The sequence below is a fragment of the Arvicanthis niloticus genome, chromosome 29, assembly GCF_011762505.2.
Source record: "Arvicanthis niloticus isolate mArvNil1 chromosome 29, mArvNil1.pat.X, whole genome shotgun sequence".
Taxonomy (NCBI): Eukaryota; Metazoa; Chordata; class Mammalia; order Rodentia; family Muridae; genus Arvicanthis; species Arvicanthis niloticus.
In genome coordinates, this window is record NC_133437.1 from 21,297,572 (window position 1) to 21,311,951 (window position 14,380).

The window sequence follows — 14,380 nt, forward strand, 5'->3', positions numbered from 1 at the left end:
TGTCTCTAATTTGTAACCCATGGGGATTTCATTCAAACCACCAGATTCTACTCCCTGACCACCATTGTCTTATGGCCACATCATAATGCAGAGTGCATTTAATCCAACTTCAGAAGTCACCATAAATTTTTAGTCTCAATACTTAAAAAACCCAACGTTCAAAGACACTCAGAGACTCAAGGCAGTCACTTAATTGTAAGCTCTGTAAAATCAGACTCAAAAAGCAAATTTACATAGTTTAACATACAGACCCAGAATATGTGTTGAGGGAGGACATGGGGCATCGTGAGGAAATGCTGGACTAAAACAAGACAGAAACCGTCAGAGAAAACTCCAAATCCTGTAGCTCTGTGTCTCATGGTGTTCCTTTTCTTTTTAAACTGTATGTTTGTATTTCCTTTTTCCCCACTTGTACTTTTTCATTGTCGACCTGCATGCGAGTGATTGTTAGTACGACATTGCAGAGTTGTTGGTTATTAGTGATTTCAAGACAGATTAGGCTGCCTTGAAATCTCCTCTGAAGAAATTGTTACATTACTTTTCAGTTTCGTGTCAGGCAAGTTGTTAGGACTGGAGCAGGAGGCAGTCACATTCTTTATAACATCACCAGAATGATATCTAGATTGCTACTATTCCCTTCCCCTCAGGTTTCTCGATCTTTGTTTCCACAGTCCACATTGTTTTCTGCATTACTGTCTTCCAAGCTCCGACTGGGATGGCTGGTTAGGCTCTGCTTACAGCATTGAACTGTTTTTCTAGTCCAAAGTCCCAAAGTCTTCCATATTCCTACAAAAACAAAAAAATCAAAAAACCAGATAGTCATGTCTATCACTGCAATAGCTCACCTGGTACCAGCCACATAGTTCCTTTTCTGTTGCTCTGATAAAAGACCATGGCAGGAGGTTGACATTCCAGAGGGATAGAAGTCTATCTCCATAATGATGATGGTAGGAGGCAGGAGAGCATGGCTCTCAGACAGCAGCTGAGAGCTCATCCTGATCCACAAACAGGAAGCAGAGAGCACACTGGGAGTCCTGAAATGTCAACCCCACCCCAGTGACACAGTTGCCTCAACTAGGCACTGAGAATTCAAACTGCGGAGCCCATAAGAGCCTTCTTTAGCTTTCAAACCACCCCAGTATATGTTTTCTGCTTCCATCCATTCACTGAATTTCATTTTTCTGTACAGCTTAATAGAAGTCCATGGTACATATTTACATTTTCACTATCCATTCATCAACTGAAGAACAATTGGGTTGTTTCCATTTCCTAGCTATTGTAAATACAGTGGCAGTGAGCATGGCTGCTGAGCGATTATTGTAAAGTCTTATGTCAAGTCCTTTGGGTATATGTCAATAAGTATCTATGATTATAGATAGTACTTGTGATTTTGTACTAAGTGTTGGAAGTAAAATGTTCATATCAATAGAATAGATGAAAGGTCCGGTTTAAATAGAGAAAGTGGTGATGTTTTTGATTAAGTAGGTAAGAAAAAGAATAAATTCATCAGGATGAAAAGATTAGTTTTGTACATTCAGGATCTAAAGTTGATGGAATCACGTTCACTAATTCTAACGTTAGTTTGTTAAGAAGGGGTTCCAGTATACTGAGACTGGAGGGTTGAGAATCCCAAGAGAGGCTGGGTAATTTAAAGGGCTGGGGTTGTACAGTTCTTGCTTGACTATACCAGAGTTCTTGATTTCATCTCCTGTACTGTCCCAAAAAATGGATCCATGAAATTTTATCTTGATCCATAATGAGAAACAACAAGAATGGTTTTGGTTTGTTTTCTAGAATAGAGTATGCTGCACGAACATCAGAGAGCTCAGAAGAATTCCCTGAAGAAGAACCTGAGCAGAGAGTGGTTGAATCTGGGGATGAGAGCAGCGACAATGATGCACAGTCTGCCCTGGGAACTCAGCCACGCCTGCAGAAGCAGGAGAGGGACAAAGTATGATGTCACTGTTAGATACAGCCCCTGGGAGTCACCTGGAGGGAACCTCCTTAACTACACGGTGCTGGAGAAATAGGACTACAGTTTACACATTGTGGTTGGTGGTTGAGGAAATGTATACATTGGCTGGGATTTATGTAGTTTAAGCAAATTTTACGATCCCTCAGTTCATTTTAAATACACACTGATAGGTGGAATTAAATACACTTAACAAGTACACAAATGTTGAAGCCAATTAGGGTTCAGGCAATCTTTACTTTTGTTAGAAGAATAGAAATTAGTTATTTGAGTTCATTATTTTTTAAACTACAACTGATTTCCTAAATCCCTCAAGAAATAAGTGTAAAATAGTTACAAAACAAAACAACAACCAAAACAAATAGATAAATCTGTAGCTAAGGAAACTAATCAAGCTTCATACTTGACCTCTTTATATGTCTTTTTTTTTAAATTGAATTCATGTTTAATAATTACAGGCACTGTGCCCCCCCTTTCCCCCACCCAGGCTGCAGCAGGGGTGGTGCAGGGGGCTGGGGCATATGACCCCAGCAGCGAGGACGGCAGTCCCAAGAGTGGTTTCAGAAAGTAAAAAAAGAACCCTAGAGGCAGGTGGTAGTGCCCCCCTCCCCGAAAAGACACACCAAATTTCAAGACTTTATCTGTATCTCCGTGCCCTGGGGGGAGGAGAGAGACACTTGGCAGTATCCTGGAGGGGGGGGGGGAAGGCAGCCCCAAAGCCATCCTGCCTCATCAGCCGCTTTTACTAGCCCAAGACACATCGCACCACAGGTACCACTGCCACTGCTGCCGTGCCCCCCTTGGGGTGTCCATGGATCCAAGTCCCCTGCCCCATCCGCTATCAGTTGTGATCAGACTCCTTGTCCTTAGCCTCACGAAGCCAATTGAAGAACGCTGTGACAGATTTAAGGGTCATACCCTTGCCCTGCTGTTCAGCCGGGTCCTTGCTGCTTTCCCAGCTGTAGAAGGCGTCTTCCTTCACCACGTCCATATCCGTTCCCTCTTAGGAGCAGTCTGGGGTAGCTGGTTCATCAGACCTGGGGCAGGAGCCACGCTAGCAGGAAACTGCGACACACCTTGGGCTGGGTAATAGGCTCCAGCATAGGTCCCAAACTCAGTAGGGCTTGCACCTGGATAGAAGCCTGGGGCTCCTGGCTGCACGGGGTACTGCTGTGTTGGGACAACAATGTGGGACGCCCCTGTCAGGGATATAGTAGGCTCCTCGGGATGCTGAGTAGGAGATCCGGGAAGGGATCATCATTACTTGGGATCCAGCAGGGTAGACATCGATCGGGAGCTGGGCCAGGACGGAGGGAGGCTGCACTGCCAGCCGGCTGGGCCCGGCTAGTGGGATAGGGTAGAAGTGCTGGCTGGGCTGAGAAGGCGTGTTCATTTGTGTCGCTTGAGGCGTGCTAAACACCACCCGTACAGCCTGCCCCAGGGGAAACGCCGGCTGTGGGAGTCCAGGGGACCTGGCGGGTGGGGGCCCTGTGGGCTGAGGAGCTTTGTTCATTTCATTTGGTGCCACATCAGGGTCCTCCCCAGCACCCGTCGGTTAAGAATAAGTTCACAGTACGGCCTACAGGTACTGGGCATCCGAAGGCCTTCAGTCTCCTTCAGTCCGCAAGGTCGAGCCCCACAAAGCCGCACAGACGTAGTCCACAACCATTTCCGCTTGGTGGTCACCGCTTCTCCGCAGGCGCAGCCAGTGCCTCTTTATATGTTTATTATCCTATCCTCGTACTCATCTCTACCCATTTGTCTTTCCTTTTTGATTATCTTCAGTCCTTTGCTTATTTATTCCTGGTTACTTGTTTCATATGCAATTGAGTTTCTTGAATAATCTTCTGCCTGTTCTCCTAGTATATACAATATAAGAATAATACTATGTCGGGCGGTGGTGGCGCACCCCTTTAATCCCAGCACTTGGGAGGCAGAGGCAGGCGGATTTCTGAGTTCGAGGCCAGCCTGGTCTACAGAGTGAGTTCCAGGACAGCCAGGGCTACACAGAGAAACCCTGTCTTGAAAAAACAACAACAAAACAAAACAAAAAAACCAAAAAACTATTACCAATTTTATTTTTTTAAATGTGCATGGGTGTGTTGCCTCTGTATGTCTGTGTACCAAAGTACGAGCCTGCTGCCTTTGAAGGTCAAAAGGGCCAGGCATGGTGGGTGCACACCTTTAATTCCAGCACTTTGGAGGCATCTCTGAATTTTGAGGACGCCTTGTCTACATGTGTCGTGTGGTTGCTGCTAATTCAGCCTGGGTCCTCTGGAGCAGCACTTCTCCCAGCTTCCCTGAGTCAGGACAGTTTAGCTTTTGCTCCTCTACCTTGTTAAACTATAGTTTAACATGCAAGTTCTTTTAGAAAGTTGGGAAAATAAAAGTACATACTTTTGAGGGGAGGAAAGTCTAAATGTTTATAGTCCCCCCCCCTTTAAACTATAATGTGTATTGTGAGACACATTACCATTGTGAGAGATGTGTATTGTGTATATAATGTGTATTGTGAGACACATTGTGAGACACATTGTGAGACAGTACATACCGTGTAACCTCTCTCATCAGCAGGACACTGAGCATATGCTATTCCAGCTCCTCAGTGACACCACCTTTGTAATTCTAGTGGCTTCTCTTTTGCGAGGTAGCTGACTGCTTTACCCTACCCTAGGTTTTTCAGTTTTCTGGCTCTGTATATGTGTCCATGTGTCTGTATATATTTGACTCATGGTTTTTCCTTCTTACTGTGTATATACTTTCTGGGGAAGTCAGTATTTTGCCTTTGGTTCACTGTGTCTTTGGTGTGGGTGTAGGGGTGCATATGCTCATATCCATACATGCAGAGGCCAGAGAATGTTAGGTCTCTTCCTCTGTTGCTGTTTGCCTTAGTACTTAAGACAGGGTGTCTTACTGAGCGGAAGCTTGCCCTGCTGGCTAGACCTGCTGGCTAGCCTCATTGACTAGTGACCCTAGAATCCATTTGTCTTTGGCTTCTCCTGCTGGTAGTTACAGGAACAAACAGCTATGTTTACATCTTTTTATGTGGATGTGGGTTTTGAACTCAGGTTGTCATGCTTGCATACCAAGTGTTCTTTATCAACTGAACCATCTCCCCAACCCCAGGTCTAGATCTGTAGTCACTTGCCTACTGCATATTTCTGTCATCTTAATTAAGTTCAATAATACTTTTTTCTCATGGATTTTTAGTTATGCATATGTGGGTATGTCTGTGTGTGAGCATGTGTGGTGCCTACAGAAGCTACAAATGGGTGCTGAATTCTGCAGAGCTGTAGTTACAGATGGTTGAGTCACAACATGGGAGCTAGGACCCAACACAGGTCCTCTGCAAGAGAGTACTCTTAACCTCTGAGCCATTGTAATTCTTCTATGTTGAGTCTGCTTTCCTGTTTGTTCATTCTGTTCTCAAATCTAAATCTTGAAGGGCTAACCTTTTCTTTTTTATTGCTTCTTACTTTGTGACCACAGTTCTATCTTATGTTTTGTCTTTCCCATTTTCTTCCCTTTAACATTTTTCTCAGTCTGGTTGGTGCTTTTATGAGTTTACTGTAATTACTTTCTGTGTGTAACCAACTTTGTATACCACTTGGTGTACAAAGTTAGAGTTTCTGTTACTGCAACAAAAACATCATGACCAAAAGTCAAGTTGAGAAGGAAAGGGTTTGTTTGGCTTATACTTCCAGATCGTAGTTTATCATTGGAGGAAGTCAGAATAGGAACTCAAGCAGGAACCTGGAGGCAGGAGCTGATGCAGAGGCCATGGAGGGGTGCTGCTTACTGGCTTGCTCCCAATGGTTTGCTCATAGAATGTTTTCTTATAGAACCCAGGACCACCATCCCAGGGATGGCTCTACCCACAATGGGCTTGGCCCTCTCCCATTGATCACTAATTAAGAAAATGCCCTTCAGCTGGATCTCATGGAGGCATTTCCTCAAGGGAGGTACCTTTCTGATACTTGTGCCAAGTTGACACAAAACTGGCCAGTACAAGTAAGACATATATAATGATAGAAAACATTCTATCTCCTTGTGTGTAATCAGGCTAGCCTTATAACTAACTGCCTTTGAACTTAGACTGTTCTCAAACTTGGAATCCTACCTTAGTCTTCCAGGTACTAGGATTATAGTCATACCGCCAAGCTCACCCTGCAAAATTTTATTTTAGAAAAGTTTTATTTTGGAAAAGTTCAGTCTACTTTAAACATCTCATTTTGGAAAACGTTGGTTTTTTTATTTGGTTTGTTTGATTGAGACAGTGTCTCCCTACAGAGCCCTGGCTGTCGTAGAACTCACTATGTAGACCAGGCTGGCCTTGAACTCACAGAGATCTGTCTCTGTCTCCCTAATGCTGTTATTAAAGGCATGTGTCATCATGCCCAGCTGGAAAAGTTTTCTATGTTTTCGGGAATCTAGTATTGGATCTAATTTTGAGTAGTCATTATCCATTAATTTTAGTTTTTTAAAATGGTAATAGTATATCTTCTGGTTATTAGACTCGCATTAGGAATTAGAAATATTCAACATTAAATAGATGTAAATTGATAAATATTGGAAGAAAGTCTCAGAAATTGGAAGATTTCTGCCATCTGTTTTTCTTTACTCTAATAATATGAGGCAAAGAACTGATTGTTCGGGTTGACTGACAGAGCCAGTTCAGACCTGCGATTTTGTTTTCTCAGCAAGAAGCAAGTACACCTAGATTTTTACGGGACTGGTTCCACTCTTCTCTCTGGCGTGGCAAGCTATCTAAGCAGAGCCCCCAGCTTCCCAGGTGCTGAGCAGCTGCATTGTTTCATAGAGCTGGTATTAAGTCTCACTGTGCTCTGTTGTCCTTTACTGACTAGTTCATTCTCTGACTGTCCTTTAAGAAGGAGTAGATAGAAGGAGAAGGATCTTTTCACTGACTCTTCGGCCCTGCATTGTGCAACCCCTGGCCATCCTTGTCCTGCCTTGTCACCAGAGAACAGGAGGAGTGTGCGGTTCTTAGATTCTTTATTGTGCTAACTGAGAATGGACCCCTCTTGAATGATCAGTTTGTAATCAAATCCTGTCTTTCCCTCTTCTGCAGGACTCTGCGTTAGAGCCAGTGAATGGTGAGGTAATGGACGCTGCTCTCAAGCCCTCCCTTAGAGCTGAAGAGGAGGACTCCACCAGTGAGGGGCTTGAAGAAGAGGGGAAAGGGCCACCTTTTAATTCCAGTGGAGAGCCTGGGCATTCTGTTCCACTGGTAGCAGAGTCTTCAAAAGCGTCTGAGGCTACACTAGACAAGGTAAGGCAGACATTACCCTACTTTTCATAGTAAAATTCGCCAATGTTGGTGCCATTATGTAGAGGAGGATTCAGAATCGTTTTTTTCCACCTTAGCATGCCTTCCTTTAGGAAAATTTTTATTTGAGATATAAGTTTTTATATTTGCCTTTCAAGATTCCAGTCCACTCCGTATTGTAAATACATTATGGTAACAAAATGAGCTATTACAGACTTAGGGAAATGCTTAGGAAAACAAAAAGAAACAGACCAAAAAACAAAAGCACGGCTTACCAAACATTTGATACCTATTGTGTGCACTGGCTGTGACTACTGTAGTAACTGTGTTTGTTTTCAGTTCAGTAGAAAGGCTAAGGAAAAGCTCAGTAGAATATTTAAATGACTTTGGTTAGTTTGGAATATTTCCGTTTATGGCTAAAGGACGTGTATAGTAATGCTTTCTAAGTGTCTTACTGAAGTTGGTGGATAAATAAATTGCCCATCACCCAGATCTCTATTGTCTAATGAAACCAGTCAGACCTAGCCGTCAGGCTGTGTGAGAACAACAGCAGACAGCTTTAGAACTCAGGAGTGAGGCCCACTGCATAGCACGGGCTAGCATAGTCAGGATGAGTGTGCCTTGGAGAGGCGGGATGGAAGGACTGCATGTCCTGGGACTTCATACTGTTGTGGAGTTGTGCTCTGCTTGTTGCTTCATGGCCACCATCTCCCTCATAATCAGTGAGTTGTACGACACCTCTATGGGGTTTCTGGCCCCTCACTGGACAGTATATTGTGATTGATCTTTTTCAAGCATTGTTGATGGAGCAGATTAATGGTTCAACTACCACTGTTGTTTTCAAAACAAAATCCTCAATGTTCAATTTTACCAGTGAAGACTTAGGAGCCAAAAGCTGTGGCGAAAGCCTGCCAGGTCCTCCCTGCTCACATGCTCACATCAGGAGGAGGCAGAGAAAGCACCCAGCTGATCTTTCTACTCCATCCTATCTTAAAACCCTTCAACTCAAAGACCCTCCTTTCTGTTCACTTACCTTCCTTTCTGTCAGCTGGCTGCTTGCCCTGCCTCTTGGCCTAAGCATGACTTTATTTACCTCTTACTAGTTTAAAGGTGTGTCCTAGTGCTGAGCCACCCAACAAGGTTTTTCCAGTTCACAGTCTTAGGGTTCACAGTGTGATCAAATATCCTGCAACAAAGCAGCCTCAGAAAGAACTTAGAGATGCTGATTGTTAGAAACTTAGGTAATGTTTTTGTTAGTGGCTTTGAGGTAGAAAATCTTGGGGAACAATTTAAAGCTCAGAAAGGCACACTTTTAATAATTGAGGGATTTTTTTTTTTTTTTTTTTTTTTTTTTTTTGTTGAGGTCAGAGAACAAGAACAATGGCAGCCTGATCAGTACTCGGTGAAGGCTTAGATTTTTTCAAAGCTTACTTTTTATAAGGGTTCTTGAACACTTTAACCTCCCTTCTAGCCCACCATCCACCAGAGGTAGTGGAAAAGAAAGGACTTTAAGATATGGAGGACGTTGACCTGTTTATAAATAGCTCTTTGGAGCAAATCCATCAAGATATAGTTCACACAAATCTGAAGCAGCAGCTCCATCCAGTGGCAAACACCATTCACAAATCGGCAAAGGCAGGTTGATCCACAAGAAGCTCTGCTGCACACTGTTTAGAAGTAGTTCCTTGGGGCTGTTTCAGTCTCCAGTTGTCAGGATACCAGCAGTCCAGTTCACAGGTATCAAGAGAGCAAACACAAATCAGCAGTGGTGACACGACCCAGCATGAGTCAGCAGGATCGACCAAAACCAACAGGAACACCAGAAGAAGTTCTCTACCATGCCTCTCTCAATGAAGTGAATGAAGATCAGTGAAGACGAAGACAACTTGAGCCCAGCGGAGCTGTGCAAAGCTTTTTGCATGTGTGCTGTCACTGTCCGTTGAGTCCTACTTTATACTCCCTCCAAACATCACATGTCCTCCCATGGGTCTTGCCTCAACAAAATACCACATGAGTCTGTCTTCTTCATGTCTAGCAAATCTTCATGTGAGTCTGTATCAGCTGATATATCCATAAATGTCCACTTCACTCTGCTGATCAGCCTGATTCCGTGGAAGTGGCAAGAAGCTGCCAGAACACCACCAGAAGTCTTTTGGTACATTTCTTTCTATGAAGTCATCACAAATGATGGACAGTAAGGAATGGCAAGGTGTACCAATACCATCCAGCATCGTCCACTGTCTGCTGGGTTATGTTTATATTCCTTCTTAATATCATGCATCCTTTCATTTGCTTTAGCAAAACATCCTTTCATGTGTGTCTGCTTCAGTGAAACATTCATGTGTCTGATTTAACAAAACATCCTTTCACGTGTGTGCCCCAGAAAAACATCATTTGACAGAACTGACTTTCCCAAGAAACCAGAAATTTTCATTTCAACTAGGTGATGTGCCTTTCTTGCTAAAGCTGGGTTGGCGATTAAGGTGATGATTAATTTCTTGTACGTATTTTTGCCCCCAGCTTCCCGATACACGTTATTAAAAAAATTGTTGAGTTGGGTATTCACAAGTCTAGCTTTGTGATTCTTTTAAAGATTTTTTTTTATATATAAGATTATAAAGATAGTGATCAATCCTCTCTTTGTAACTGTAAATTCTAGCCTGCCAATAAGAGAAACCACCTGGGAAAAGGTATCTTGCTTGCTTGCTTACACTTTGTTAATCTATAACAAGGTACTTAGACATGAATGTTCTTGGGAATAATTTGTTTTTTCACCTGTGGTAAGTCAAATGTTTAATCATGTAAAGAGTACTGGGGAACGTACTGGTTTTACTTGTATTTATTGTAATAGTCATTTAAAGAAAAATAGAATATAACCACACTGTAATTTTTATATTACTTGAAAGATTTTTCTGGGATATATAAGCTGTAGGAGAAAAAATAAAGTTGCTGTAGCCTTGCTTTTTTCACCAAGTAAGTGTGTGTGGTGTGTGTGGTGTGTGTGTGTATGTGTGTGTGTTCATTTTTCAGAGAATTAAGTTTTGTTTCCTCACCACTTTTGACAGCCTATAGTTTTTTTTTTTGTTTTGTTTTGTTTTTTTGTTTTTGCGGGCCCCAGAGAATTAAGTTTCACTCCCTCAAAGAAAAGTCTGCTGAGTGATTAGTCTCCCTCTCCACACCTCTCAGGGTATCTGATCTGTAGAAGCTGGCCTTTGGCATTTAGCGAGAGTAGCACTGTTGTCCCTAGAGACTCTTCCTTCTGTCTCCAGCAACACCAAAACCTAGAGGCAGTTGATGATTTGATACGATGTTGAAACTTAAAGTTTCTTGGATACATTTTTAGACAGATTTAAAATAATGTCCTCATGCTGAACAAAACTGAGGAGTGCTGAGTTCTTCACTTAGTAGTTTAGCAGCACTGAGAATGACTCACTGCAGAACTGACTGTAAAACTGCTTACTGAACTTCTCCTTGTGTGTGTTTCCTAGACCTCACCTGTCACTGAGTCAGAAATGTTGACCGATCAAGGCCCATCTGACGATAAAGGCCATACTCAAGAAAATCTGTCCCCAGTTTCAAGAAAGAAAACACTTCTGGGGAGCTCAGACAATGTTGCCACTGTATCAACTGAAGAAAAGTCCGATGGTGATTTTCCAAATTCTGTGGTAGCAGAATTTCCTGAAGGTCCAGTCTCTGAGAATTTATCACCCAACACTACTTCCTCAGTGGAAGACCAGAGTGAGGAGGGGGTACCTGAGGCCCAGGAACCATCAGCAACTCAGAGTTCTCTGATAGAGGTAGAACTTGAGGACGTGTCATTTCCACAGAATGCAGGACAGAAGAACCAGTCAGAGGAGCAGTCTGAGGCATCTTCTGAGCAACTGGAACAGTTTACACAGTCAGCAGAGAAGGCCGTGGATAGCAGCTCAGAGGAGATCGAGGTGGAAGTTCCTGTAGTAGATAGGCGCAGTCTGAGAAGAAAGGCCAAGGGGCATAAGGGACCTGGCAAAAAGAAAGCCAAGCTGACCTGAATGAAGGAGAATGCCGTTCATAAATTCTCTTTGTTGTTGATTTTAAACCATGGTTAATAAATAAACAGTGTGTGGAGCACAGGACAAAATCTAAAATTTCAATTTGAACTTATTTACAGATGCAGGTTTTCTCTTTTAGAACAAGGATTGGCCATTCTTTTTCATTTTTCATGCTATTTTCTGTAGGTAACTTTCATTTATGAACCATATGTCAATTTTGGAAATCCAAGTCATATTTTTCTTCAGTAGTTCGAACATCTAATCATTAATATTTTAAAAATATAACAAGAAAAAAAATACTAGACTCTTTTATACTAAGGGTTTTAATGGTAAAACTTGGTAAGTGTTCTTAAAGTTTTATCTTAGTATCAAACCCAGTGTCCATCTTTTAAGTGTAGGTGTACCTAAACAAACTGTGTCAGTTAAATATCAAGTAAGAGGACAAAAATAGACGTTTATGAAGATGATTGTTTTTATTTCTTACTGTTAGTTGTAGATGGAGTTCAAGTCTGTGAGTAGTAGTCTAGACTTCATAACATCTGGTGTTAATAGTACTGTTAAAGATTTAACTGTGTTGTGTGGGTACAAAATTTAAAATTCCACATGAAGTATTAGTTTGCTATAATTTTTTTTCTCTGTATTTGCAGATGCTGAAAAATTTGAGTACACCTTTATCTTTTAAACACCTCAAGTAATTGGATTTAGCATATAGTTTAATTTGGACTGTGGTCCTGATCACAGATAATGCAGAAGTATAGGCCCCTTCCCAAGCCTCCTTAATTCTACTGCTGTCTTAACTCGACCCAGCTTGCCAGTTATATCCTTGTATCCATTTTTGGATAGGTCTAGAACTATATCCAACCACCTAAGCCTAGGTGGAAGGAGTAAAGCTGCCCTGTGAGATGCTCAAATGCCTAAATTCTGACTGTGCTGTCCCTTTGGGTCTTAATACTTTAGGTGTATTCAGAGCACTGGCTGCAGGCCCCCTGTACGTACTTTAGGTGTATTCAGAGCACTGGCTGCAGGCCCCCGTATATGTACTTCATCGCTGTGACATGAGCGTTTGATTTTTCTTTTTCCTGTGTAGCTTTGACTGGCCTGCACTTGCTCTGTAAACCAGGCAGACCTCCAGCTCACATCTGTCTCTGCCTACTGAGTGTTGGGATTAAGGGTGTGCAACCTGGATATTTGATATTTTAGAAATATTTTTTTTAATGACAATTGGTTTTAAAATGAACAAAATGGTTATTCTTAGAATTCATAGAGAATTGGCCACTAGTACTTGGGAAATACCATGTACTATGATTTGTGTTTCAGTTAGACACTATTTAGAGACCAGTTAGATTTGTTTTTGAAACAGCTTGAACCTTGTGAGAGAAATGTTGGGAATTTAAATCATCATTTGAAGTGCTTGAGTTTATGTTTGTCCATTCAGTCTTCAGTCAGCTGATACGGTGACTTCATGTCTTACAGTTTATTTAGGGATGCTGGCATTTTAGAAAAGTCTTAGTTCAGATCTTAAAGCAGCAGACCAAATAGCAAACCCTTGTATGAAGTCAGAACACTTGCACTTACCTGTTGTTTTCATTTTGGTTAGATGTTAGTTTCACTTTAAGCAAAATTTATACTTTGACCACTCTTTCTCAGTATATGCTGATGCGCTAAGTTATAAGATAGACATGACTAATGATTTGCCAAATGCTGATGGTGGTGTTTTACACATTTAGAGAAATTTGTTAATATCTCAACTAGGGATAGTAACTGAAGGGTCTGTTAAGATTCACAAACTTAAATCCCGTTTCTCATTCTTAACACACACTTAAAAATTTCTGGGTATGTTGTTTTGCTACTGTTCCCCTTACATTACATTCTTTAAATGAGTGTTTTTAAGAGATTGCACTCACTGGCAGCTCAATGTATGAATGGTCTCTAGAGTTAAAGAAAAATATTCACATGTCACACTGGGTACTAGCAGTATACACTTAGACTTCCTAAAGTTGTTTGATATAAATGGGATTCAAAGCAGTTTCAAAACATTTTGTTTAGCATACAAGAGAACTTGTTACTTCTTGTCTGAGACATAAGTTGAAGTTTGTATAGATCATAGAGAAGTTAGGTCACAGGAAAAATCTTTCATATTCAGTAACATGTTTATATAAAATTTGTAACAACATTTATGTTTAGTAGGGAATCTAAACAGACATAGCTTTTGCAAGGCATGAGGACTGCAGTGATTTCAAGCAGCCATTTGTGGAGAGCTCAGTCCCATTCTACAGTCTCTTGTGAACTGGTACTTTCTGTTTCAGAGTCATGACTGTGGAGAAGGAAGCTCCCTTCTGGTGTATATACATATATATTTCCTTATGTAACATAGCAGATGAATATTACCAGAAGTTTAGTTCTACTTTCAAACTTAAAACTGTTAAACCACACAAAAGTTTATTTAAGAATTTTATTGTAAAGCTCCTTTAAAACTTTTAAAGAGATTCTATTATGATTTTTTTAAATAAAGTCAAATGGCACGACTTAGAATGTCAGTCTTCTCCATGTGTCCATTCTTCCACTGGCGTGTCTACTTTCCTTTTCCCATTGATTTTCAGAGACTAAGGAGGACTTCTAGTCACTAATGGTCTACTTTGATCAGGTGATCACAGTGTTACCTAGTGACCTTCAAGCCCTTCTACCAGCTAAGGTTCTCTCTCCTTTGGAATCACCTAAGCTGTGGTCACACCAGCAATGGAAACAGATTCCGATGTAAATAGTGACTGTGTACTGACCCTGCTCATATGTAACTGTATGTGAGTCGCGTTTGCCCTTTGTGTCCATTAGCAAGCTGGGGTTTGGGGCACAGTTTGTTGTAAACTCAGCCTTGTTTTAACACGTCCTGCCCTGTGTAAGGCAGTCTGCTGGTTTTAATCCTAAAAAAAATAAGCAAACATATTTCAGCAATACCCACTGATTACCTTAAGTCAGACTTCCTTTCACCATAACTTAGGCAAATACACACTGCCCATGTTTACTGGTAGAAAATGTAAAATCTAAGAAGGTATAAGAAAGGTCCTCAGGTGATTCTGTCTTTACTGGTCAGTC

The 14,380-nt window shown here is 41.6% G+C and overlaps 1 protein-coding gene across 4 annotated transcripts in view; it reads left to right on the forward strand.

Annotated features, from left to right (window-relative positions):
- Fam169a (family with sequence similarity 169 member A) overlaps positions 1–13,827 on the forward strand; it is a 56,473-nt gene extending 42,646 nt beyond the window's left edge. For all 4 annotated transcript variants that reach the window (XM_076927238.1, XM_076927236.1, XM_076927237.1 and 1 more), the window contains 3 exons: positions 1,795–1,951; positions 7,062–7,262; positions 10,748–13,827. In XM_076927238.1, coding sequence (XP_076783353.1) covers positions 1,795–1,951; positions 7,062–7,262; positions 10,748–11,290 — 901 coding nt within the window. In that variant the 3' untranslated portion in view covers positions 11,291–13,827. The remainder of the gene's footprint in view (positions 1–1,794; positions 1,952–7,061; positions 7,263–10,747) is intronic.
- The last annotated feature ends 553 nt before the right edge of the window (positions 13,828–14,380 follow it).